The sequence below is a fragment of the Thamnophis elegans genome, chromosome 3, assembly GCF_009769535.1.
Source record: "Thamnophis elegans isolate rThaEle1 chromosome 3, rThaEle1.pri, whole genome shotgun sequence".
Lineage (NCBI taxonomy): Eukaryota > Metazoa > Chordata > Lepidosauria > Squamata > Colubridae > Thamnophis > Thamnophis elegans.
The window spans coordinates 37,396,977-37,423,395 of record NC_045543.1 but is presented as its reverse complement, the minus strand read 5'-3'; the positions used below and the strand labels follow the sequence as shown (position 1 = coordinate 37,423,395).

Genomic DNA, 26,419 nt, shown 5'->3' with positions numbered 1-26,419 from the left:
ACACGTTAAAATACTATGATGGAATTTTTGTTTTTCTTTTCACAGGTGAATCTCTCCTTTTTCTAAGGAAGGCAGCATGTCAGATCTCTAAAAGTGATACTGTCATTCAATTGGGAGGGAGGCCTTGGAGTCGATTTATTAGTAGTGCCTGTGACAACTGATATTTTACAACTGGTTTCCTAGCGCCAAAATGCCTTGAGATCCTCTCACCTTTTGGGGGAATGTTTATGATGGCCATGTGGGATGTTTCACTTTAATGTCTAATGGAAGATAGCCATGGGAAGGTGTTGTGGCCCAGCAGGAGCTGTTGGAGCTGCAAACAGACTTTGACAGTGAGGGGCCCTATGAGTCGGCTCTGGAAGATGTGGAGGACCCTGGACAGGGTTCCGACTCCAAGCAGGGACCAGAGGGGCTGGTTGGCCACCAGGAGGAGCCTGAGGCATGGAGCAGCGGTGAAAGCCAAAGGGAGTTGCCCAGGACGTCAGGCCTTGAAGCAGTGGGGAGGAGACAAGGGAGTTGGTCCTAGACGCCAGGCAACAGCGGGCTGATGGATGCAGAGAACAATTACGCAGATACAGAAGATAATTGGACCCAGGTGGTTGTAATTAGGCTCCTCTCAAGAGAGTATATAAGGAGAGACTTTGGGAGGAGACTGTTTGCAGGATTCAACTTCATTACCAATGCTGGAGAAGCTCTTGTGTATATTTCTTATCTTGGAAGTCTGGATTGCTGCTAAGGTCTAGTCAGTGTGTTAATTTACTGTGAATAAATAGTCTAGCAGAATTCTTGTCTTGGGAGTGCCTTGGTGTGCAGAGAGGGGGGTCAGAACAGGAATGTATATTTATTTGGCTCTCAGGGCAGTATGGTAAAGGAAACATCTCCACACTTGTTCATTGGTAGAATCTGCATTCTAACTAATGGGATGGGTCTCTACTCCTTTAATTCTACTTGCATTGCCTAAGGGAATTCAGATGTTGCTTTGAATTTAATGGTTTCCATTCTTCTCAATAAAAGGTTGCTTTTGAAATACTCCGTTTCAAGAGTCTTCACTTTCTTAAGTTAGGAGAGGAACCCTTACACCCATAATGTCACCTAATGGGCCGTAATATTGAAAACTGCCAGTATATTATGTTTTATAAACACTTTCTTGTGCTCAGAATTCCAACAGATTAGGAATTTGTCCACCAGATGTATCTTTAATCTAAAACATGGTGAATAAGTTCAGCAATTTTATATTGAATTTAATGTAAAAGTCCAATTTCTGAATAGTCTTTCACAAAAATCAAGAAACTGCAATATAACTGACTGATTACAATAACTACTGTACAGTATTACAGTACTTCAGGAAACTGATGCTATAATTTATGCAAAGAAATGTGATATATACAAAACCACACACACATTGCTATGGCAATATTTGCTTTTTTGTAGAAAATATTTTGTAGATTTTGTAGAAAATAGCAATCCAGAGTGAAATGCCTTTTTCTAAAATTCAATTTCCAACAGTATTTGGAACAAATGGAAAACAAAAGTTAAAAAAAGACTGATATTTATATTTGAAATGAAAAAGGCTGAAAAAAAGCTGTATTTTTGGCCATTGAAGAAAATTCAGAAAAAAATTGTAATACATGATCCATTTCTCTCCTTAATTAAGATTTCGTTGAAAAAAATCTTATTTTTTAATCAAAACAATCCTTTGGTGATGAATAAATTAATTCATTTTTCTGGTGTCAAGTTTCCAAGCACCTGTCAGGTATCGTAGTCGTATAAAAAGAAGGTCCTTTCCCATCTGCAACCAACTCCAGAAGGGAACCAACTTAGAACCTATGATTATTAAAAATAATAAAATTTATGTTAAACATATTTATAAATGACAATTATTTCAAAATCACTAATTTTAAATTTTAATTTGCTTTGAAATATATTAAATTTATAGTTCTAACATGAAATGTATCAAAGAGGCACAAAATTATAATCTCAAGTGAAAATAGGCAATATTCAGCTGTATCATTTTGCTAGATTATTATTCTCTTAGTTTTCCCTCTCCCTAGCACAATAGCCAGCACAAGTGTAGATGGTCTGGAGAGGGTGCATGGGTGGAGAAGACTACCCTAGGGACTTGCAATCTGCTCTGTCAGCTTTTCCACTATCTTTATGGGGAAACAGACTGGGAAGGGTGCAAATCGTAATCATGTGATCAAGAGTGCTTGGCAACTGGTCTAAGTGGGAATGGATTGCCAAGTGCCCAGCTTGCGGTCATGTGGCATGCTTGTAACTTTAAAAGCCAGTTGTAAGTCTCTTTGTTCAGCACTGTCATAACTTTGAACAATTGCTGAATGAGTGGTCATATGTACAGTGGGCTATCTGTGCAGAACCATTCTTGTTATAGAGAATATTTATGGATTTGTATTATCTGAGCAACACCAAAAATAAAGCACTTGACCCACTCAGAAGCCATTATGAAATTGATTCTGTTAGTCATGGAGGAAAATAAGAAGCGCTACAGTTAGTTGCTGAGTTGGAAAGTATGTATCTCATCCCTTCCTTGCAGCAATCTCCAGATACATATTTCCAATTTAATGTAATTGAGGTTACTAATGTAATTTGTTTTTTAAGTTTGACTATGGTGTTAAAAATAATTTTATCAGGTGGCTGAAAATTTGATATGTATATCTCTGTGTATCTGTTGATTCTGTTAATAAAACTCTTAATAGTGCTTGCTTTTATTTTGCTGTTATAGTATCAATAAATGTTATTTATACAATAAAGTAAAAGACTTTTGTAGCCAGTACAGCAGTACAGAAGCAAGTCACCCCAAAAAACTAGCAGATGGTAACTAAATAATGTAAGAACATAACTCATTGCATTAATGTTGTTCTCTATTATATTTCAAAAATCAGGTGTTAGGTTAAACCTTTTCAGATTTACAATCTTTAATAAGAGGCTAAACGTTTGTGAAATACAGTTTACTTTATCATTTCAAATTATTTTGGAATTGGTTTCTCTGAGAATCATCACCCAATAGGAATCCTCTTATCACCCATCACACCATAATTTTTATTAACTACTAGGGAAAATATGATAGAAATCTACTGCAAAATAAATAGTTCATAATATATTGACAGTGAGGGATAAAGCATATTAGGAGACTAAGGAGCACCATGCAAAAGACCCAGTGTGGAGGAAACAGATTAATTTTCTTAATAACTATACAGGTTGTCCTTGATTTACAAGTTCATTTAGAAAAAGAAACCTTAAAACTGTGTTTCACACTTATCACCATTCCAATATCCCGATGGTTACATAATCAAAATTTGGACACTTAGCAACTGACTCATATTTATCACCGTTGCAGTATCCCACAATTATGTGATCACCTTTTGCAACCTTCTGACAAGCCAAGTCAATGGGAAAGCCAGATTCACTTGACAACCATATTACTAATTTAACAATTCCAATGATTCACTTAACAACTGTGGCAAGAAAGGTTATAACATGGGGCAAAACTCAATAAATGTCTCACTGAGGAACAGAAAGTGTGGGCTCAATTCTGGTTGTAAGTTGAGGATTACCTGTATTAGAAAGACTAGTGGAACAATAATTTAACATTTCTATATTATCATAGGGAATATTTTAAGACAACTGAACTCGTAGAACTCACCTGATCTCTAGAACTGATCTAAAATGATACAAAATGTAAAATTTTCAACTGACCTTCAATTTCTGTCCAATTGACAGCAATCTCTGATATTGGGATTTTAAAGCTTTGAGCTATGTAAAGAAGTTCCACATCAAAAGCCCTAAAAGAAGAACAGAATAAATATTTTCAAGATTCTTCTAATGAATTTCCATAGCATATGGCAATATTGTTGCCAATTTTAATTTTTCTATCATAAAATAAAAATAATTGTGATATATGTTTCTCATGTTTCTCAGGAGTGGGCAGTATCTTAACTTTTTTTTAATCTAAAAACTTTAATCTCCCCTAGTGTCCCGTTTTTGAAATCATGAAATTGCTTGTTTTGCCTTGTAAAAATAGACACCCCCCCCAAAAAAGCTGTTTTTATATATTAAATCCAAAATTTTATTGTAAATGTTTCAATATACCAAATTTATCTGGATCCTTAGTGTGTTTTAAATTTTCTAAGACCAAAATTTTATTTTTGCTGATTATTTATGACTCTTAAATTCTTAAAACTTATGATTAAAATTTTCTTTCATTCAGGATTGAAGGCAGACTCACCCAGTGTTTTTAGACTTGTTGGTCCAAAACTAATAGTTTAGAAGTAGTTAATAAACAATTTCAAAAAGTGAGTAGGAAGTCACGTTTGCAAACTTAATGTCTTTTATAAATCTCCACTGCTGTTGCAAGCAAGAATGCTAATCTCATCATCTCCCAGCTCGCAGAAAACTGCTATTGTGTGGTCTCCCCACAAAAAGCAGTTGTCTGGAGCACATGCAGGTGATCTCTGGTCATTTCCTTATCCAGAGAGTTCTACTCACCACTTCCTTGTTCTTTGTTGCACTCACTGGCTCTGCTTTTGCAGAGTCACCTTTCACAGAGTTCACCACACCTTCCCAGAAGCCAAGCTTTTAAAACTACATCTGAAGGATGTTCCTGGGAAATGGCCAAATTCTGCTCACTTAAAACAACTAAATCATTCTGAAGTTTCAAGATAGAGTTGAACATGTAAGCAACTACAGAGTACACTGGGTCCCAGTAAAGCAGTGGCAGTTTGCTGAGCAGCCCCGAGAAAAGCAGAATCAGAACTGATATATTTTTGGTCTACTACTTTTCAAAGAGATGACAAAAGGAAAGGCATTTTAATTATTGTATAATGCTGGGATATTTTAGATAAACTTCTAATTGTCCCTTCCTAATAGGTTACCATGCTAGTTATGCTACCTTTGGTCAGTGAATACAAACAATTTGTTTTCTTGGGCCACTTGTTTGTGCCTAAAAACTCCATTGTCACTACTCAGGATGAATTCAGCTTACTGTGAATATTTCATTATGAAGGCATTATAAGTAGCTCACATGTAGGAAGGGCATCTCCTTGGTAGTGAAGGAGCTCAAATATGCAATCTTCAGTAGAGCCTACACTAAACAAAAAAAGATGGAAAACATAGAGGGACTGCTTCTCCTTTGAACACAGAGGAGGCTACTATTCTGATAAAGGCAAGTGTCCATCCTAAGCCTGTAGAAAAAGAAGACAACAGCCAGAAAAAGGGCTAGGCCGAGATACTCAGGTCAATATCATAACTGAAAAATGGAGGCAACAGCAAGAAGAAAGGTTTAATAAAAAAGGAAGAACAACAGCTAGAGGGAGACAGAGAAGAAGATATCAACATCCTAAATTAACCATGGAAGAAAATATAAAGGCTTATTTTGCTACATTTGAAAGGGCACCCAGTTTAACAGGAAAGATTTTAAGGACTTATTATAGCAGACTTCCAGCTAGGGAAGTAACTGATTACTATGTTAAAGAAAAATGTAATCATATACCAATACTATGTACCTCCCTTATACTGAGGCAGTTTAGGAGCTACATTTATGTCTACAATGAACATATTTTGCTGAGAATAAAGAAAAAAAACAACCTAAAAAAGGAACACATATGAAAAAGATCCATAAGCATAAAAAATGTAATTTTTAAAAATAACTTTGCTTTACAAAAGAAAATTTAAGAGCAAAACCAAGGAAAACTTTACAAATTGCCTATTTTTATTTTTAAAAAGCCTAAACTCAAACAATGTATGTCAATTTATTTTAAAAAGACAATTCAATTTTGATATGAATGTATAAGAATGTATTAAGTGATACCATTTGCATGATGAAAGTTAAATAACCAAAATAAAAGACAAAAGTGAATTTTTGAAAAAACAAATACCGTATTTTTTGGAATATAAGACGCACGTTTCCTCCCAAAAAAAGAAGGTGAAAATCTGGGTGCGCCTTATACACTGAATACAGCATTTCTGGGCTACCAAAACCCAGCCGCCTTTGCAAAAATGAACGTGCAGAGGGTTTGGGTGGCTTGCAAAGTGCTCTTGGGGACTGTGGAGCCCCCCCTGCCCCCAGGAGTACTCCAAAAGCCACAGTTTTTGCAAAAAACTACCCTTTTTTACCCCCCCAGCCCCCAGCACTCTACAAGCCTCCCAAAGCTCTGCATGCCCCCCTTTTTTGTGTGCAAAGAATGAGGTGTGCAGAGGATTTGGAGGGTCTGCACAGTACAAAACCTTTTTTTAAAAAATTTACCTCTTCAAAATGATGTTTTATACTCCAGTGCGTCTTATAGTCCAAAAAATACAGTAAATCCTAAAGGATGGCTTTCTGAAATAAAGGTTTGTCCTAATAAAAAATTAATAGGCAGTACAGGTAGCCCTCAACCTAAGACTACAATTGAGTCCAAAATTTCTGTTGCTAAGTGAAATATTAAATGAATTTTGCCTCATTTACAATTTTTCTTGCCACAGTTGTTAAGTGAATCACTGCAGTTGGTAAATTAGTGACTTGGCTGTTAAGCAAATCTGGTTTTGCTTTGTCAGAAGGTTACAAAATGTGATCGGGACACTGCAACCGTCATAAATGAGTCAGCGGCCAAGCATCTGAATTCTGATAATGTGACCATGCAATGGTCGTGTGAAAAACAGTCATGTCACTTTTTTCAGTGATGTAACTGAACGGTCACTAAATGAATGGTTGTAAGTCGAGGACTGTGTGTATATATATGGGGAAAAACTCACAAGTATGTTTGTGCAAACTTGAGTTGGTCCCATTTGTTACAGTCAAAATATAGAGAAATGAACACATAATGGTGACAGGTGCAATCCCTAAATTATTATGTAGTCTAATAATTGGAATAGGTTTTCCAATTGATGAAGGTTTGATTCCAACAAAGGGCTTTATGGAGGAGTCGAAAGTAGTAGGAGTAACCATAAGAGCCCAGTCTATGGCAGAAGCAAAGAAAGAGAATAAACAGGAGGGGAAGGAACCTAGGATCCTTCCCAGCCATGCCACTTTAATAGTGAAATTGGGATGTCCTAGTCCCGGGATGGCGAATCTATGGCATGCGTGCCACTTGTGGAACACGGAGCCATTTGTCAGGGCACGCGAGGGCCAGCTGAGTTCAGCCTTTTTAAAAGCCATTTTTGCCCTCCCCAGGCTCCAGAGGCTTTATAGGAGCCTGGGGAGGGCAAGAAAAGCCTCCCCACTGAGGCCCTCCGGAGGCTTCAGGAGCTTCCCTGAAACCTCCGGAGCGCAAAAAAACAGCCCTATTGGCAAACCGGAAGTTTGGAAAGTGACTTCCGGTTTGCTCGTAGGGTCGTTTTTAGTCCTCCAGAGGCTTCAGGGAAACCTCCTGAAGGTCCCTGAAACCTCTGGAGGGCTTAAACTGACCCTACGAGCAAACCAGAAGTGACTTCCTGTTTGCTTGTAGGGTCATTTTTTGCTCCCTGGAGGCTTCAGAGAAGCCTCCTGAAGGTCCCTGAAGCTCCCAGAAGACCTCTGGGGAGTGGGGAGGCTGTTTTCGCCCTCCCCAGGCTCCTATAAAGACTCTGGAGCCTGGGGAGGGCAAAAAAAAAATGGAAAAAATGGGGAGTCGCGCCTCTCATGCGCGCATGTGCACTGGGGGGTTGCATGTTGCATTATTGGTGTGGCATGCCCGTGCATGACTCCCCCCTGCGTTCCCCCCACATGGCACGCAAGTCAAAAAAGGTTCGTCATCGCTGTCCTAGTCTTAGCAAAGGCTGATAAAGTGAGAGGCACAGATACTCCTAAATAAGAGTGATTTAGGGCTTATAAAAGAAGGATTCCCATCTTAAAACCTTATTGGTTGGGGGCAGCACAGGAGAAAAATACAAGAAAAATAAGTTTTGCTGTTTCAAATATGGCCCTGTCAATATACAAAGTTACAAGTAGTAGTTCTCCAAGATTATTGCAAAATTATATTACAACTATCCCATGAAAATCTAGAGTCTGGACATACAAGTAGAGATTGTATAACATTCAGAATGCAAGTAATCCTACTTTAACAGTTGCTTAACAATCATTCAAAGTTACAATGGCCTCAGAAAAGATGCTTTATGTATTTCAAACCTGCATAAAACATTGTGTCATTGTTATCGGCGTCCCCTCCCTCCTGTCACATGACAGCATTTCAGGTATTTAGCAACCATTGCAGCATCCTGCAGTCATGTGACCGTGATTTGCAACATTTTTTTGGATATGCTGGATTTGCTTAACAAGATTTATGATTCACTTATCACAGTGATTCATTTTTCAATTATCATAAAAATGGTTGTAAAATTGACCCAGGTCACATGACCTACTCAAGAACCACCCCAACCTACAATCAAAATTCCGGGCTCAATTGTGGTTATAAAGTGAGGACAACCTATATTAGATATTTAACTGGCCAAATAAAGATGTGATTCATTACTCCAGACCCTGCCTGTTTGTCAATTAATGAAACCAAAAGGAAAACAAGATGAAGTTTCCATTGGACAGTGTGTCCTTAATTCTCATTTCTTTTTTAAAAATAGACACAGATATTGTGGGCCCTCTGCTCCAATCCAGTAAAGGAATACTGTATATCCTAACTGTTTGTGACTATGCAACTTGTTATTTAAAAACAGTTCCATTAATAAATGTTCCATTAATAAATATAAAGAAACTAGTCAAAATCTGTATGACAGGCATACTAAAGGAGATCCTCATGAATCAAGCATTTAATTTTTACCCAGCCCTACTTAAATATCTTTAGGGATGATTTAGGGATAACAGGAGTGTGTATCAGTCCTTATTTTTCCTAGGCAGATGGCATAACTAAAACAATCCATCAGTCCCTGAATGCTATGCTTTGGAAATAGGCAGGTCAACAAAACCAAAAAGTTAGGATACCTACCTGCCATTTTTAGTATAGTATTTGGCCCACAGGCAAATCCTAAAGGTATCCACTGGATTTAGAAATTGGGAGGCAACTTCAAGGTGGGTTGGGCGTTAAGTTAATCCTTAAGGAAGGATTGTGTGAACATTTGGAAAGCCCCAACAGTTTAATAGAATGCATATTAACCCGGAGAAACAAATCAAGGGCAGTAGGACACATTGCCCAAGAACATTTAGGAAGAGCCAGGGAAGAACAGAAGAGGTATGATAAGGGTACAGCAGTTCAATGAAGAAGACCAAGTGTTATTATTATCACCTAGTACAGAAAGCAAACTATTGGCTAAATGGCAGGGCTCCTACATAATAATGAGAAAAATTGGACTACCTATCAATGTCATGAAGAATTCAAAAGTATCTAGCTCAATTTACTAGTCAGATATCTGGAAGTTGAAAGAACTTCATGGCACAGCAACTGAATAGTTGACAAGCTTCTTCAATGTCTTTATGCATTCTAGTCATGCACCTACTATTTGGGCCATATGTGTTACAGTTTCTCTCTTCAAGAACAAAGGCAATCAATGAGACTTCTCCAACTACCGACCAATCCCCTTCTTGTCACACACAATGAATTTTTTGAGCGAATCTTCAACCGCCATCTCTGTGACATGGCTGAAATCAGCATCAATCTATAGAGTTTTGTCAAAGACTTGACTACCACCAGTGTGATTTTTGCAGCTTGCATGCTCATAGAGCATAGAGGAAAATTTCGCATCAGCTAATATGGTACATGGTGCAGTATTACATGTAAAAAAATGGAAAGAATTCCAAAAATCTCATAAGAAAGTGACCATTCTCTCCCCAAAGGGCAATCAGGGTCAAAGTCAAACCATGCATCAGAGCCACAGGAATAATTTTGGTTACCTCTGAAAGCCAACTAGACGCATTAGTCTAATATATGACCATTGATAGGAGTCAAGTTTTTAATAATTTGAGTCAAGTCTATGGTTGTCATGAAGTCCCAACTGTCTGTATCCATAAAAGACAGATTAAAGTGTATCATTTGTTTGGGTGACTGCATTGTCAATTCAGCTAGGGCTTCAAGCAGATCGAGTGGGAAGGCAAAGAGATTGGTATAGTCACAGCAATCCTATTTGGCCCCCAGGATCCAATTTCACTACCAAAGTCTCACAAACAGCTATATGAAAACCACTCTTATGGCCATTCCATTCATACATGAATTTACATCCTATAGAATCATAGTACTGGAAAGGTTCTTGGAGATTTTCTAATCCAACCCCTGCCCAAGGCAAGAGATCTTATACTATCCTGGAAACATGGATGTCCAATTTTCTTGGAAATCTCTAGTGATGGGACCTACAAGCCTAGGAGGAGAGCTGTTTCATTGATTGTTCTCATTGTCAGGAAATTTCTCTTTAGTTCTAGTTTGGATCTCTCTTTAACAAGCTTCTCCCCATTGTTTCTTGTCTTGTCCTCAAGTGCTTTAGAGCACTCTCTTAGCCATTTGATCCATATTAGTTAGGATAATGTCCAGTGTAGCTGACCCTCTTGTTCCCACCTCCAGTTTTTGTGTGACAAAGATCTCAGCTAGGCACTAAGAAACTTGTTTGATCTCCCACTCACTGCAGATTTTGTTTTCCAGCTGATGTCAGTTAAAGTCTCCCATTACGACAGTGTTGTTGTTTCCTTCATACTTTGGCTAACAGATTAGCAAAAAGTTCATCTATTTCCTCCAGTGTAAATGTGTATGTAATTTTTTTTTAAAAGGGGCACTCTTTTTCTATTGTTTTTTTCCTGCTGATTAAATAAATAGTATTTTTTTTTTAAAAAAAAGTAGATTTGAACACTGGGACAGGTATGCATCCTTTTGTTTATCTAAATGAGCAGGCCTATATAACATAAGACCTGGGACAGTTTTGGAAAAGTCTACAAATCTACTGCTGCTAAGCACAAGAAAAGAGCTCTTGTTGCCTAGCTCTTTGCAGTCATCTCCCCTCTCAAAGATATGCGGTTTAGCACCTCCAAACCTCACTGACTACTACCATAGAAAGACCTAGCAGCTACCCACTGCAGCCCAGTATTATTTTTAATTTATCAGTGTGGCCCTTAAATGCATTATATTGGTCTGTCCTAGAGACTAAAAGTAATTCTTCTAATTTTGGATAAAAGCCTGAAGAACTATCTTCATAAATTGAAAACAAGAAGACCCAGTGAATATACAAAAGTCTTTGCAATGCCTGAAAGCTCTTACATTCTAGCCATAAAATTATTTAGCATATATATGTACATACTGGATAATGCATCATAATTTTGCACACGTTACCAGTTTTCAATTAACTGAAAGAAATATACCAACCAACGTTCTATATGAAGAGCTGAAAATGTCCGAGAAGCAGCCTCCCGGGTCAAGAGTTTAAAACCACACTGCGTGTCTCTAATATCCTTAACACAAAGGAACCTGACTAGAAAGTGGAATCCATGCATTAGAAAGGTTCGGAAGTATGAACGCTGCAAACAAAACACACAAAATATTAGGTTTGAAGTAAAGAAAACAAATGCATTCCAGAACTTTTCTGTTTCCATAATCACCTTACTATAATAACCTTACCATGATAATCTCACTAGAACTATATATAAACTATATTCTCTGTGACAAGTATAAGAAGAAAAAATAAGAATTTTCTACAGAACAAATGTACCAGTGCAAGAATAGCTGGAGCAGCACTGATATTTATATGCTAGCAGTGCTATGAATGTACCAACACAAACTCTGAAGCACCTTTCTTTCTTTGAATTTATAGTACAACCCAGTCCTACTGAATACTTTATGTTCAACATATTTCTAGAACTATACTTGAACAAGAAATTGGCATTTCAAATAAAATATAGAATTTATAATCCTGCTTTTGCAATGGGGTCCATCTTGAACTAAATGATCTGAGATACTTATCCAGTAATGTAGAAAATATACCATCAATATTATGTTTAAACCACAGTAAGAATTTAAACTGTTTACTAAGCTACTAGGCCTCCCACACCCGAGGCATACTTTGCTCTGTTCAACAATCATCTCAGGGAGAGTAGGGTGGGGCAATCACATAGGTGTCTTGTTTACTGACCATCACAACAAAATGCACAGGTATAGAATAGGTGGTACCTAGCTCAAGTTGAGTATGAGCTAGCAGTGTGCTGCAGCTGCCAAAAAGTCACTGCAGTTTTAGGCTGCATCAAGATCATGTGAAGTGTTAGTATTGCTATATACTGCCTTGATAAGACCACACTTGAAATACTGCATCCAGTTTTGGTCACCATAATACCAAAAAGATGTTGAGACTCTAGAAAATGTGCAGAGAAGAGTAACAAAGATGTTTAGCAAACTGGAGGCCAAATTATACAATGAATATGACTGCAGGAATTAGGTATGCCTAGTCTAATGAAGAGAAGTACTAGAGGTAACATGATAGCAATTTTCCAATATCTGAGGGATTCTCACAGAGGAGATCAAGCTATTCTCCAAAGCACATGAGGGCAGGACAAGATGTAATGGATGGAAGCTTAATAAAGAGAGATTCAACCAAGAATTTCCTTTCAGTGAGAACAATTAATCAGTAGAGGTGTTAAGAAGAGATTAGACAGCCATTTGTCCAGAATGATATAGATTATCCTGTTTGAACAGGAGGTTGGACCAGAAAATCTCCAAGGTCCCTTCTAACTGTGTTTTTCTATAATTCTGCAATTTTTCTTGAGACCATAATGACCAGGCCCCATTACAGTCATAACTGAAGAAATATCTATAATCAGTTAAGTGGTGGGTTTCAAAATTTTTAGAACCTATTCTGTAGGTGTGGCCTCTTTTGTGGGAGTGGCTCGGCAGTCATGTGACTGGGTGGGCGTGGCCAACTTGGAAAATGTGGTGAAACTCACTTAACAACTATCTTGCTTAGCAACCAAAATTTTGGGCTCAATTCTTTCTTTCTTTCCTTTTTTGTCTCTCTCCTTTCTTTCTTTCTTTCTTTCTTTCTTTTCTCTCCCACTTTTTTTATATTTTCTCTTTCTTGTTTTTTCTTTCCTTCTTTCTCTCTTCTTTCTCTCTCTCCCTCCTTCCTTCTTTCCTTTCTTCTTCCTTCCTTTCTTGTGTGTATCTCTCCCACTTCCTTCCTTCCTTCCTTTCTCTCTTCCTTTGTCTCTTTCTCTCTCTTCCCCTCTCTCTCTCATACACACATCCCTCCCAATTATATTCATAGATATATTCTATGAACTAAAACCGGTGCCCAATAAATCCTATGATCACGGAATTCTGTGTCCTACAAGCAAATTCACAGAGCTCCCAATTCAGCCTGTTACCGCTCTGGGGGTTAACTGAATATGGTTAGTCGTCCTGTTATCTCTTGGCCTTGGTTTCCGCCTTTTTAGCAGAGTGGCAGAGAGGGCTAATTTGAAACAACTTTTTTTCCTTTTGCCAAAGCCCAATTTCTCTGCCGTTCGGCGGATGACCTAGTGGGTGTCCAAAGATGTTGGGCAGGCTACGGAGGGCATGCACGTCATGCACACACACACTGCACTTGTCGCAATGCAAGGCGCAGAGGAAGGAGGCAGGGATGCTGGCCGGCCTCTCTTCATTTACCGCTCGCCCCTGAGGTCTGCCGGCTGCAGACCCTGCCTGGTTGGGAAAGTGGTGAGGGGGCAAGCGCCAGCCACCATCCCCACCTCCTTCGTCTGTGAGCCACTGGGATTAAAAAAGAAAGAAAAAATAGCATTGTGACCAGCTCCGCCAACTGTGGATCATGGGACCGGTTGCCTGGCCATGTCTTGGATTGGACAAGACATTGCTTAGTTCTAGTGTGGCGAGAGCATAGGAGCAAAGGCCCTCTCCCAACTGGCCCTTCCTCCCTTCAAGGGTGAGGGACACGGCTGCCCCACTGCCTCTGGTGGACATCAAAGAAAAGGGAGCACGCGCCATGTGGGCTTCTCTCAATCCTCCGCTCTGGCAAAGGAAGTGGGTGGGTGGGGCAAGCTTAGTGCTCACAGGCAGGGTGAGCAAGCGAGCGAGCAGCGACTGGGCGGACGGGGGGGGGGTGGGGGCAGCCAGGGGAGGGAGTGTTCCGGTACGGGACCTCCGCAACAATGGGTACGGGAAGGCATGCTAAATTTCACCATCCGGTACGGTCGGTACCAATTGAAACCCTGAATCAGCTGTTGGAGAAACAACTCAAGATTGGAACATTAACTAATAGTTGTCTGAACCTATCCTATTGCTCCATTTTGCAATAATATCAACACTGCATTCAATATTCCTGACCTGATATTCTTTGCTATATTCCTTGTAATCTTCTAAGATACTAGGAATTGTAAAATATCCATATATGGGAATCAACTAAAACAATTACCATTAAAAACTGGAAAGATAAATCTGCACCTCACATGCAGTAATGATCAACTGGTGTTTTGTTTGTTAACATTTGAATTTTTTCAACAAAGGGCAAGGAAAAGATGTGGAGGGAGTGGGTTTGAAGTTGTTCTATTTAAAAGAAACCTAGGTTTTCCCCTCTTAATTTTTATCATTTCAAATTAGTGCTTATAGGATACTGTTAATACTGTTGTATGTATACTTTTTATTCTCTTAATTAGTTTGATCTAATAAAAATACTTTAAAATCTCAATTTAGAGACTACAGAATAGAGACTTTGATAATTGTGCTAGAAATATTTAGTAGCAATGAGTGTTTGTTTTAGTTATTTATGCTGGCTGTATACGGTTGAATAAGGGCCCACATTCCTTGGTCAATAAAGAATTCTATTCTATTCTATTCTGCATTCCAACCAGAGATCATGCAAACTAAAGGAGGATAAGATTTGATCCTAAAAAAGAAGGCATTTATATCTGTCTATAAAGAATAGTCTATCTGACAGTAGATGCAGAAGAAAAAAACAGAGGAAAGAAAAATATACCTGTGCTATGGAATCTTTCTCTAAGTGAGCACGAGATCCACAGGCAATAGCCATCATTTCCTACAGGGAAAAACATTAACAGCCTTAAGGGAAGCAGAGTAAGGAACAGGTAGTTTCCAAATTATATTCCTATAAGCCAGTGATGGATTCAAATTTTTTTGCTACCGGTTCAGTGGACATGGCTAGGAGGATGTGACTGAGTGGGATTGGCCAACTTGACATCACTCACGGCCACAACTACTCAGTCACATGACCCTCCCCCTCACCAAGCCACACCCACAGGAAAAGGTAGGAAATTTTTTAGGATTTCTCCCTATCTACCCCCGCCCTCCCTTTGCCAGTCTCTCCCATTTCCTCTCCTAAACCCTGGCCCTAGCCCCATTTCCTCCTCCCCTTCCACCTCTTTGTTTGTTCTACAGTGGCTGGTCTAGGCCGGAAGGCAAGCTGACCAGAGTTTTCGGCAGCCCCCAGCCAGCAGCTGCTGCTGGGAAGCGGCTGGCTGGCAAAAAGCCTCCCAGCCTCTGCCTTTTTGCATACCGGCTCTCAAAGAGGCTGGTGGCTGGCTGCTGACAAGTCCTCCTGTTGGCAAAAAAGCAGCTGCCGCAACCGCCATCTTCTTCACACATACAAAAATCCAACAAAAAGGAGAAAAAGTAGCCAAATAGAACCTCACAGGCCAGGGTTGGAGACTCTCAAGACCTTTTTCTACTTTTTCAATATCTTTAAATTTTGTAGCTCCATCAGCATCTGCCATCAATATTCTTTTTCCTCGTGAATAAAATACACCCTGCGGTTAAGAAATATGTAAGAACCTAAATTAGTTTAGCAGATTATTATGAAAAGACAAAAAAGTAATACTTTGTTTTGATAGAATCTTCCCCCCAAAATTATAATTTAGGTATTAAACTTTATGACCAGAGAACATATTTGACAGCATGAACACAATCATGTTGCTGGTATGAGGTAAATTGTCTGTTCACAAAATGGATGCCACAATGGACATGGCCAGTCATTAATTGCAATTTTCCAGAAAGCAAAATGAAGAGACTGCTTAACAGAATACCGATTAAGAATTTTGGCAAACAACTGCAGTGAGCCACCATTTTAATTCTGTAAGACTCTCTTCACAACCTATGTGAAATCATATCTCTGGAGACTAATGCTTTGCTTTGCATTATGCCAGTTTCCCTTTTAATTATATTTAAAATTAGAATAATCTGTTCAAAAAACTAAAAACTAACATGATGCAATAAGCTTTCCATGTTACCAATAGTCACATTCAAGACTAAGAATGACTTCACAAAGCTCTGTTTGAATTATGGCTACAAACCCTGGCAATCTGTTGCCGAGAAGAATAACAATGGTTCTAGACAAGGGTGCTACTTGGCAACTCAATCAGAAACTAAAATGAGGATGTTTACCAAATCAGCAGCTCTATATTTTATGTAGTCATTATTATGATTATATTTTTATAGCTCAATTGGGTAAATATACCTAATCCCTCTCATTTTCCCTTAACAACAACTTGGGTGTAGAGAGAGAATGACTGACCCAAAGTCCCACAGCTGGCTTTCATGCCAAAGGGAGGCCAAGAATTCACAATCTCCAGGATTCTAGGCCAGCATTTTAACCATTATATAAAACTGGTTCTCTGGTTAATTTTAATGTTAAGTAACGTTAAGTTTTTGAAAAGACAAAATACCAAAACTCCATGTCTCTTGGAGAAGATTACAGGAAGCATGTATTATTCTCTTTTGAATCCCTGTCAAAGAGATGGGCTCAACACATGGGATGGGGGGAAAGCAGTATTTTTCAAAGATGGCTATAAAATGAAATTAATGTTAAATACATCCATTTTAATATTAATTTTATCACTTGTCTTTCAAACTTGAAGATAATAGCAATTTATGGACATATAATAAATATTAAAAGTACAAATTAATTTAATTGTAAATTTAATTTACAACTTAAATTAAAGTACTCCCAAAGAACAAATATTTTAAATTAACTTTGCAAATTTGGAATGGTAATCCAGTAAATGTCTATGGGACATAGATGGTTTTATTCAAAGAATCTTGGATAAGTAGACACTGGGTTTAATATACTAAAAAATTGTAGATCCAAGTTCTATTAAATTTCAAACAGAAAGAGACTTCATTTCAAATTTAGAATACAATCAGTTTGGTAAAGTAGTCTGGATAATGGCCACTGCATCCTCTCAAAAGTTTTATTTATTGTAACCTGAAAAATATATTTTCTCATCGTGTTTTGGGGCTCAAAAATTATTTTGTCATTTAAGAGTCATTTGGTTCAATAGAGATTCCTTCTCCTATTAATCCATTAAATCAAGCAGCCAGTCTATGTTCCATCTTAGCAAAATAAGCACTATAGGTTGCCCCAAAGTGCTTTTTCAAGAGGCAATTGGACTTTCTGGTTTTTATTTGAAGAGGTTTCATTTCTTATCCATGAAGCTTTTTTCAGCTCTTACTGGATGGTGGGAAATGGAAGGATTTATACTACTTGCAGACAGCTGGTCATTTGTATTCTTTTAGTGAGTTGTTAAGCCACATGGATGTTTATCTGTGTCATCAGGGTCACCTGAGTAGTACAAATTGGTGTGGAGCCTTCTTGGAACTATTGAAAGGACTGTGTTGTAGACTGAAGATAGATGGTGTTGTATTCCTCCCCCTTTGTTGAGAGAGGACCGTACAATTTTGACATAGATGGCCTCTTTGATCCCTCTTTTAAACCAGCAGTTCTCTCTGTCCAAAATGTGGACTTTGCTGTCTTCAAAAGAGTAGCCTTTGTTTTTGAAATGCAGATGGACTGCTCAATTTGTCTTGATGGGGTTTTTTTCCCTATGTTGTGCTATTCATTTTTGAAGTGGTTGTTTTGTTTCCCCAAAAGAAACAGATTTGCACATGGCTCACTGTATTACAATGCCTATACCAGATTGCTCAGTTTGTGTCTGGGTGTTTTATGCTTGGGATAGACAAACTTCTGCCTTAATGCATTCTTGGGTTTCAAGTGTACATGTATGTTATGTTGGCATTTAAAAAGTCAAAGGCCACTCTTTTGAAGACAGCAAAGTTCACATTTTGGACAGAGAAAACCGCTGGTTCGAAAGAAGGGTCAAAGAGTCCATCTATGTCAAATTGGAACAGCCCCCTCTCAACAGAGGGGGAGGGGTACAACATCATCTATCTCCAGTCTACAACAGTTTCCAGTCTTTCAACAGTTCCAAGAAGGCTCCACATCTATTTGCACTACTCAAGTGACCCTGATGACACAGACAAACCTCCGAGTGGCCTCAACAACTCTTAACGACTTGCTAAAAGAACACAAATGACCACCTGTCGGCAAGGAGTATAAATCCTTCCATTCCCCACCATCCAGTCAGAGCTGAAGAAGCTTCTTGGATGAGAAGCAAAATGTCTTCAAAGAAAAGCAAGGAAGTTCAGTTACTTCTTGAAAAATCACCTTTGGGATAACTATGACCTAGATGACTGAAAATCTCCAGAGACATCAAGCACTATAAATTCTAAATAAGAAAACAGTATGTTTGCAGTACCTTCAGTAATATCTTTGAATTTAATTTAAATGTTCATACTAAAGGCAAAGACCGAATCACTTGTTTCCTCAGAGAAAGAAAATATGCAACTTAAAGGAAAAGCAGGTGAGTTTACCATTCTAACAGCTGTCCCCTTTCCACGATTCCTCACCAGAGTGAGTACTCTCACTTTGTCACTACCATACTTCTCAACGTATCTCAGTGCAACCTACAGAAAATAATACATCAGAATAAAACAACAGTGACCACAATTTGGAATGCTATACTTACTAATAATTGAAGGTCAAGCGTTACAAATATACTGTATATACTCGAGTATAAGCCTAGTTTTTCAGCCCACTTTTTGGGCTGAAAAAAAGCCGCCTCGGCTTATACTCGAGTCAGTGAAAAATTTGCCCGAAATGGAGGAGAAAAAGGGGCGGGGCCATGCCGCTGGGTGACACTCGTGAATGGCCCAGTGCCCCTGTGAGTTTCCCCTCCCTCTGTGTCAGTTTGCCGCGCAGCGCGCACCGCACCATCCCCCCTCCTCACGTTCTAATGTAATGCAGGGCTGTCTTACGATTCCCCTTCCTCCCCCTCCTGCCGCTCTGCAACGATGTCCCACCTCCTCCTTGTTATGGCAAGCAGCCACATAGCGATGTCCCACCTCCTCTGGTACAGTGATCCAATGATAGGAATCACTGTGCCGTGTGTCATAGGAGGCGGGACATCGCTCCCGCAGCTGCACGGGACATCATCATCATAGCGGGACATCAGCATCATGAGGTGAGTGAAGTATTTCATTGAATACACCGCTAGTTTACTGTTTTTCTTTGAAATAAATATTCAAAAACATTATTGGTATCTATTTTTATTTTTGAAATTTACCGGTAGCTGCTGCATTTCCCACCCTAGGCTTATACTCGAGTCAATAACTTTTCCAGTTTTTTGTGGTAAAATTAGGTGCCTCGGCTTATATTCGGGTCGGCCTATACTCGAGTATATACGGTACATACATCATGCAAAAATATTTTTTGTTTAGAAAATGCCATTTGAATTTTTCTAATCTTTTTCCTGCTAATTTATTCACCTATTAAATCCTTCCCAGACAGATGTGTTTCATGGTGTTAAAGGTACTGTCATAGTACCTTTAAAGGTACTGTCATAGGATATAAGCTGTTCCAAGTAAAGCTGCCTTTTGCTGTTGTGTTCATTTTGTCAATGCCAATGGTGTCCAACTAGTGCTCCACATGTTTTAGGATTGCAACCAAGATGCCTATTACTATTGGTACTATCTTGGTTTCTTTTGCCACAGTGGTTATAGTTCTAGTTGCAGGTCTTTATATTCTGTGGGTTTCTCCAGTTTCTTCTTTCATTCTGCCTCCAGGTACTGCAAAGTCCACTGTTGAGACTTTTTTGTACCTCAGTGCTTTTCTTATCAACAATTGCTAAATCTGAGGTGTTATGTGGCAGATACTTTTGTTTTAATTCTGAAGTCCAAGCATACTTTAGCTTCTTTATTTTCAATTACTTTGTCAATTTTATGGTCCCACCAGTTGTTGTTGGCAGGCAAGTAGTAATTTTTGCAGATATCCCAATGCACCATTTTTGCAACTTTGTCATGCCGTTGTTTGTAATCCATCCATGCAATCACCTTGTAGCAGCTAACTAGGTGGGCCACTATTTGTTCAGCATCTTTGCAGAGGTGATATTTGCTGTCTGTTGCTCCCTTCTCAATTCTGGTTTTGTATGCATTTGTTTTTTGGTCTTGTACAATCAGTCTTTTCATTGGGGTGGGGGTCTTTCCTCAGCATTTCAAGGAAGGTCTTTCCACCTGTCCCCCTCTTGATTGTAGTGAGCAGAACTAGGATGGTGTTCCGAGAATCCAGTCAAGCCTCAATTCCTTAATGGTGCCCTAGGCAAATTTGACGTTACAAAATACCATATTAGAGATACTGTGCTTCAGCCCCTTGTTGTACCTTTTCAAAATATTATTGAATCCTAGAGCAGGAAGGGATGTTAAGGGTCATAGAGTCCAAATCCCAGACCAGGGCAGGAAAGGTAGTGAACTCTTTTCTTGAAAAGCTGCAGGGTAGAGCCACCACAACTTTAGGACGTAGGCTATCCCTGTGCTGCATAGTTTTTCTTAAAACTTAAATATATGTTCATTTAACATATATTTTAGTGGCTAGTTGGATAATCTACACTGTGTGCACAATTATTTGGCATGATGTATTTTGGAGGATTCATTTTATTATTGAACAACTACAGTGCTCTCGATCAATCCAAAATGTTAATAAATCTCAAACCTGAATATTTAAGAAAGTAAAAGTGAGGTTTTGGATTTCTTATGAGAATACGTGTGCAGAATTATTGGGCAATTATTAATGTGCAGAATTATTATGCAACTAAATGAAAAATGAAAATTTCCCCATCTCACTTGTTTATTTGTATGTTAAAGTGAGAATAATAAACAACCTAAACTGTACAAATAAACATTTCTGACATTTCAAAAATAATAATAATAAAAAATCAGTGACCAATGTAGCCACTTCTTTTCAATAACAGTCATAAGCCTTCCATTCATGGAGTCTGTCAGTTTCTTGATCTGTTGACAATCAACTTTTTGTGCAGCAGCAACCACAGCCTCCCAGACACTGTTCAGAGAGGTGTAGTGTTTTGCTTCACTGTAAAGCTCCTATTTAAGAACAGTCCACGAGTTCTCAATAGAGTTTAGGTCAGATGAGGAAGGAGGCCATGTCATTATTCTTTCATCTTTAAGGCCTTTACTGGCTAGCCATGCAGTGGATGCATGCGATGGAACATTGCCCTGCATAATAATCATGGTCTTCTTGAAAAATGTAGACTTTTTCCTGTACCACTGCTTGAAAAAGAGGTCTTCTAAAAACTGGCAGTAGGTTAGGAGTTGATTTTGAGTCCATCTTCAACCTGAAAAGGTCCAACTAGCTCATCTTTCATAATACCAGCCCATACCACTTTCTTGGCGTCTGAGTTGAAATGGAGCTCTGTGCCCGTTACTGATCCAGCCCTGGGTCCATCCATCCGGTCTGCCAAGAGTCACTCTCATCTCATTAGTCCATTAAAACCTGTCTTCAGATATTTCTTGGCCCAGTCTTGCTATTTCAGCTTATGTGTCTTGTTCAGTGGTGGTCAGATTTCAGCCTTCCTTACCTTGGCCAAGTCTCTGAGCACTGAACACCTTGTACTTCTGGGCACTCCAGGTAAGTTGCAGTTCTGGAATATGACAGCACTGGAGGATAATGGTTCCTGGTAGCTTCACATTTGATTCTTCTCAAATTTTAGGCAATTAATGTGTGCCTTTTTTCTCAACATGTTTCTTGCAACCTTGTTGACAATTTGCAACACAAATTGATGGTTCTGTGATGACGCCCCAATATTTTAGCAATTTCAAAAGTGCTGCATCCCTCGGAAAGACTTTTACAATTTTTGACTTCAAAGTCAGTTAAATTTCTTTCTTGGCCCATTTTGCCTGAGGAAAAGAAGCTGCCTAAGAATTATGCACATTTTGATATAAGGTGTTGATCTCCTTAGGTCACCTCCTCCCTAATTACACAAATGCATATCACCTGATATGCTTATATCCACTAAGCATTCAAATTTTTATAGCTTGGAAGTGAAAAACATGCATAAAAATGATATGGTCAAAATACTCACTTGCCTAATAATTGTGCACACAAATAAATAGGACTAATGTGATGGATTGGAGCCTGTTCCATTTTGAATTCCATGAATGTTTTGTATCTTGGCTGCTCATTGTAGTGGTTTTAATATGGTTAGATGCTTTTTCTTTGTAATTTTTAAATTGTGTTGCCCAGAATTATAAATATGAGATAGGTGGCTATAGAAAGTGAATGAACGAATGAATATTCAGGATGTAATGGCCAAATTGTTTACTAATAATTAGTAAGTTTACTCCCCTTTCAATTTATTTTGCTTAATTCTTGCTTGTGTTTAATTTCTCTTTCTAAACAAATCATGAATAACCAAGTCCTTAAAAAAAGTATACCTGTTGCCTAGCTAAAAACTATTTTTCTACCAAAAAACTTTCTACTTTGAAATTGTTGACAAACAATACATGCATCATTTTCTTTACTCATTTCATCAAATTATCTCCAGTAAGACCATAATAGACTGTCAGTTATTTAAAATATTTCCTAATGTTCTCTGTGAATTAATGCTAATGGTTCTTTAAAATCTATGTAATACTTGAACACAAATGCACATAATGAAGGAGATAATTATTTTAGACAAAAATATATATATATATATATATATATATATATATATATATATGTATGTATGTATGTATGTATGTATATGTATGTATGTATGTATGTTGTTGTATTTGTGCTGATAAATAAATAAAGGGAGACTAGTATAGATCTATTTCAAGCTATTTAGATCTCATCAGCTAGCCATACCCTTACTGGGATTTGAATGAGAGCTAAATAGCTTGAAATAGATCTATACTAGTCTCCCTTTATTTATTTATCAGCACAAATACAACAAAATGTAACAAAAAGGCAACAGTAAAAATATTGGGTTTCTGCCTGGATGGTCTCTTGTGACGAGCCGAAGGACAGAGAATGGAAGTAGTTATCTTCCTCCCATATTTGGGCATACCGGGGGTTGTAAAATAATATCATTTTGACATATATTATGTTTATTCTGGCAGAATCAATTCTAGCTGTGAATTATTTTACATATATTGAATTGCTCTTTGGGCTTTGCTACCACATTGTAACATATAAGCAAGGAAAAAGTCAAGAAACAAAAATAATGCATATGTGCAGTTTATACAGAAAGGCTACTCTGACATGCATAGGCAACCATGTTCTCAGTTGATTGTACTCTGAAGGGAAAGGTTTTCAGTTCTCTATCACTAAATAAAAATGGCAGCTTGCAAGGTTGAGCAATCAATAAACATTGTAGTTATTTTGGAATCAGAACCTCAAAATAATAACACCAGCAACAATAACGAGATATGGAATAGATAAAATTACTTTTTACAGCTTTCTGATATTTTTTCTTATGTATTGTTTCTGGTATTGTGATTTTAAATTTTAACAACAGAAAGTCTTTTCCAAAACACAAACAAACAAAACAGGTAGATTTCAGCTTATAACAGTGACTGGGACCAGAATCGGTGTCGCTAAGCAATACAATCATAAAACACAATATCATGTGAGTTTATTGCTTAGTAACAATAATTCTGGTAATCTCAGTTGCAGTCATTAAGTGTGGGCCGTGCAGGTCATTTAATGCTGCAACAGTCAAAACTCCAAAGATTAACTGCAAACCACCCTTGTTCAGGACCATCCTAAATTTGAACACTCATTGAATGAGTACTCATAAGCATGAAGAGCACCTCTACTGTTGACAGTTATCTGAAGTTTGTAGAAGAGTCCTTTATTTCCTACCTTTGTGGTTTGATCTGTGCTGCCATCATCAACTACTATGACCTCATATGTGAATGAAGGATCTTGCTTCTATAAAAATAAAGAGAACCATTTTTCATTTGACAGGTTTCATGTTCTTTTACTATCAGAAGATTCTACTTTTAAAAGTGTTACTGAATTATTGCAAATACGTACCTGTCTCATCTCTAGATAATCTAGAGCTTCATTCATCATTGATGGTACTGTAAGATGTGGAAAAAAGCAAAACTGCAGATCTTGTTTCATTAAAATTATACTGAGGATAAAATAATTTATAAAACAAAATATCTTATATATAAATATTTATCCTTACATCGTTCTTCTTCATTATATGAAGGTACTACTACAGAAAGTTCACGTGTTGCAGGGTCATGAAGGCTAGGCACTGGTTTCTTATCATTCAGAAATAAATTCTCACCCTCATATTCATAAATACTTGGCGACTGTCTTGCAGTTATATATGCAATGGCAGCAACCTGGGAGGGAAGTAAAAGAGGAGTGGTAGCTTATAGTACTGTAATAATAATGCAATACCATTCTTGCAAGATTAAAACATTCATGTTGAAGTTTTTAAAGTGAATAGAGAATAGATAAATAAAATTAAGAAAAAGAAATAAATTTGATCTCAATGTCCAAGATTGTGTGAATTGGGAGAGAATCTGCACTAACCAAAATGTAAACACAGAATAAATTATAGTATTCAACATTCATATATAACAGAGGAAATTAAGACGAGGAATATATTGTATGTTGAGAAAAAGGATGTGACTCCTTTTTGAATGAAAGTAATATATATGAGAAATTAGGAATTGGTGTTATTTAAACTGTTATAAGAGCATATGAAAGTAGGAATTCACAGGTTGATGATAGTTAAACTGTTATGGTTTGGTAAATAGTTATGACAAAAAATAGTGACCAGGACTAAAAGCGATACCCTGAATAGAGAAAGTAAATGAGGACTGAAGCACAAAACAAATATATGAAGAGAGGATGTGGATTGAGGGGAAGCTGAATTATGCTGCTGATAAACTCCTAAAAAAGAGATGAGAGTTTAAAGAACAAAAGGCAATATATAAATTGCATAAAATATGACAGAATCATTTGCCAGATAAATGAACACAAAAGAATACTGAACTGTGTTGATATGAATTAAATTAAGCCATATTTGTTTTTCTTTTGTCCCATGGTTTTAATTTTTTTGGCTTCTTTTAGTTTTTTCCGCACTTTGCATGATTGGTATTGCTGTATAAACAAATTAGCATTTAAATGAAAGATACTCCCATCACTAAAATGGCTTTTACTTTTTAATTTAGGAAAGGCTGAGTTCTACTCCTTTAAAAATGTACATCAAATTTCTGAGTAAAAACTACAGGTAGTCCTTGACTTACAACAGATCATTTAGTGACTGTTCAAAGTTACAACGACACTGAAAAATGTGACTGATGACCATTTTTCAGTTACAATCTTTGCAGAATCCCCATGATCATCTGATCAAAATTCAGATGGTTGGCAAATGGTTCATATTTATTGCTGTATCCCAGAGTCGTGTGACCTTCTGACAAGCAAGTCAATGAGGAAATCAGATTCACTTAAGAACTGTGTTACTAATTTAACAACTGTAGTGATTCACTTAACAAAGGATGGCAAGAAAAGTTTTAAAATGGGGCAAAAGTCACATAACAAATTTCTCACTTAACAACATAATTTGGGGCTCAATTATGGCCGTAAGTTGAGGACTACCTATATCCAAGTCAGCAGCCCAACTTTCTCTGACAAGGTAGTAATACCACCTCCTCAGAGGGCATTTTGCACCAGAAAGACATAGTTCTAAAAAATCAGAAGTTATCAAAGTAATTTTAAGTAAAGCTATAATGTAAACAAAGATGAACTCATATGACTTGGAACTGCAAAATTTCAGAAAAATAAGTGCACAACTAAATGCACACTCACTCACACCCACTGATGTCTCAGCCTGAATGTCTCAATGTAACTGTAGTCAGAAGCATGTGCATTTATACATTTACACATTTTTCTTATCTGTTAGTACTGAAGTTTTACAATGCAATTTTATTTTTGTATTTATAAACTGCCTAAAGTCTGTGAAGAATGAGATGGTGAACTGCTTATTCCGTACTCTAGGAAGGACGTATTGCATGCATCCCGATGCATTTTTGTTAAATTTGCGGATATAAAGTTGAACCTCGGATATAATGAATCTCCTAGGTCAAATTTTCCTGAAATGTCAGGAAAATGACAGAAAATAAGCCTGAAGGCCAAGATTCTAAGAAAGGAGAGCCCACTACGAGGAACAGTTTGCTGTTCCGCCTTCATTCTCTTCGCCCCGAAATGCTTTAGGGCCACTCCTGATCCCTTCTCACCAGAGCCAGCCCTGCAGTTGCTAATACCACGATCCCTTCGATCAGCAAGCACAGTTCCATCGTCAGTTACTTCAGCACTTCGCTTCTCTGCTCAGGTATCTTCAACCAGCACTCAGAGCGACTCATCGAAAGAGACACGAAAGCGGAAGTAAAGAATG

General features: G+C 37.9%; 1 protein-coding gene across 1 annotated transcript; it reads right to left on the bottom strand.

The window, feature by feature from the left end:
• Window positions 1–1,223: 1,223 nt before the first annotated feature.
• Window positions 1,224–26,415, bottom strand: ALG5 (ALG5 dolichyl-phosphate beta-glucosyltransferase). The gene is made up of 10 exons (XM_032213283.1): window positions 26,262–26,415; window positions 24,197–24,359; window positions 24,040–24,086; window positions 23,866–23,934; window positions 18,540–18,632; window positions 15,527–15,640; window positions 14,854–14,913; window positions 11,262–11,413; window positions 3,715–3,800; window positions 1,224–1,824 (listed from the first exon to the last, which is right to left on the bottom strand). Exons 1-10 carry the CDS (start codon window positions 26,319–26,321, stop codon window positions 1,712–1,714), a joined length of 957 nt encoding a protein of 318 aa, XP_032069174.1. The 5' UTR covers window positions 26,322–26,415; the 3' UTR covers window positions 1,224–1,711.
• Between the last annotated feature and the right edge of the window lie 4 nt (window positions 26,416–26,419).

Excerpts from the sequence above, each read along its gene's own strand:
- ALG5 (XM_032213283.1), bottom strand. The coding sequence starts at position 26,321 with ATGGAACTGTGCTTGCTGATCGAAGGGATCGTGGTATTAGCAACTGCA. Across the intron at positions 24,087-24,196 it reads ATATAATGAAGAAGAACGAT|TACCATCAATGATGAATGAA; the intron begins GTAAGGATAAAT and ends CACATCTTACAG. Across the intron at positions 23,935-24,039 it reads ATTATCTAGAGATGAGACAG|AAGCAAGATCCTTCATTCAC; the intron begins GTACGTATTTGC and ends TTATTTTTATAG.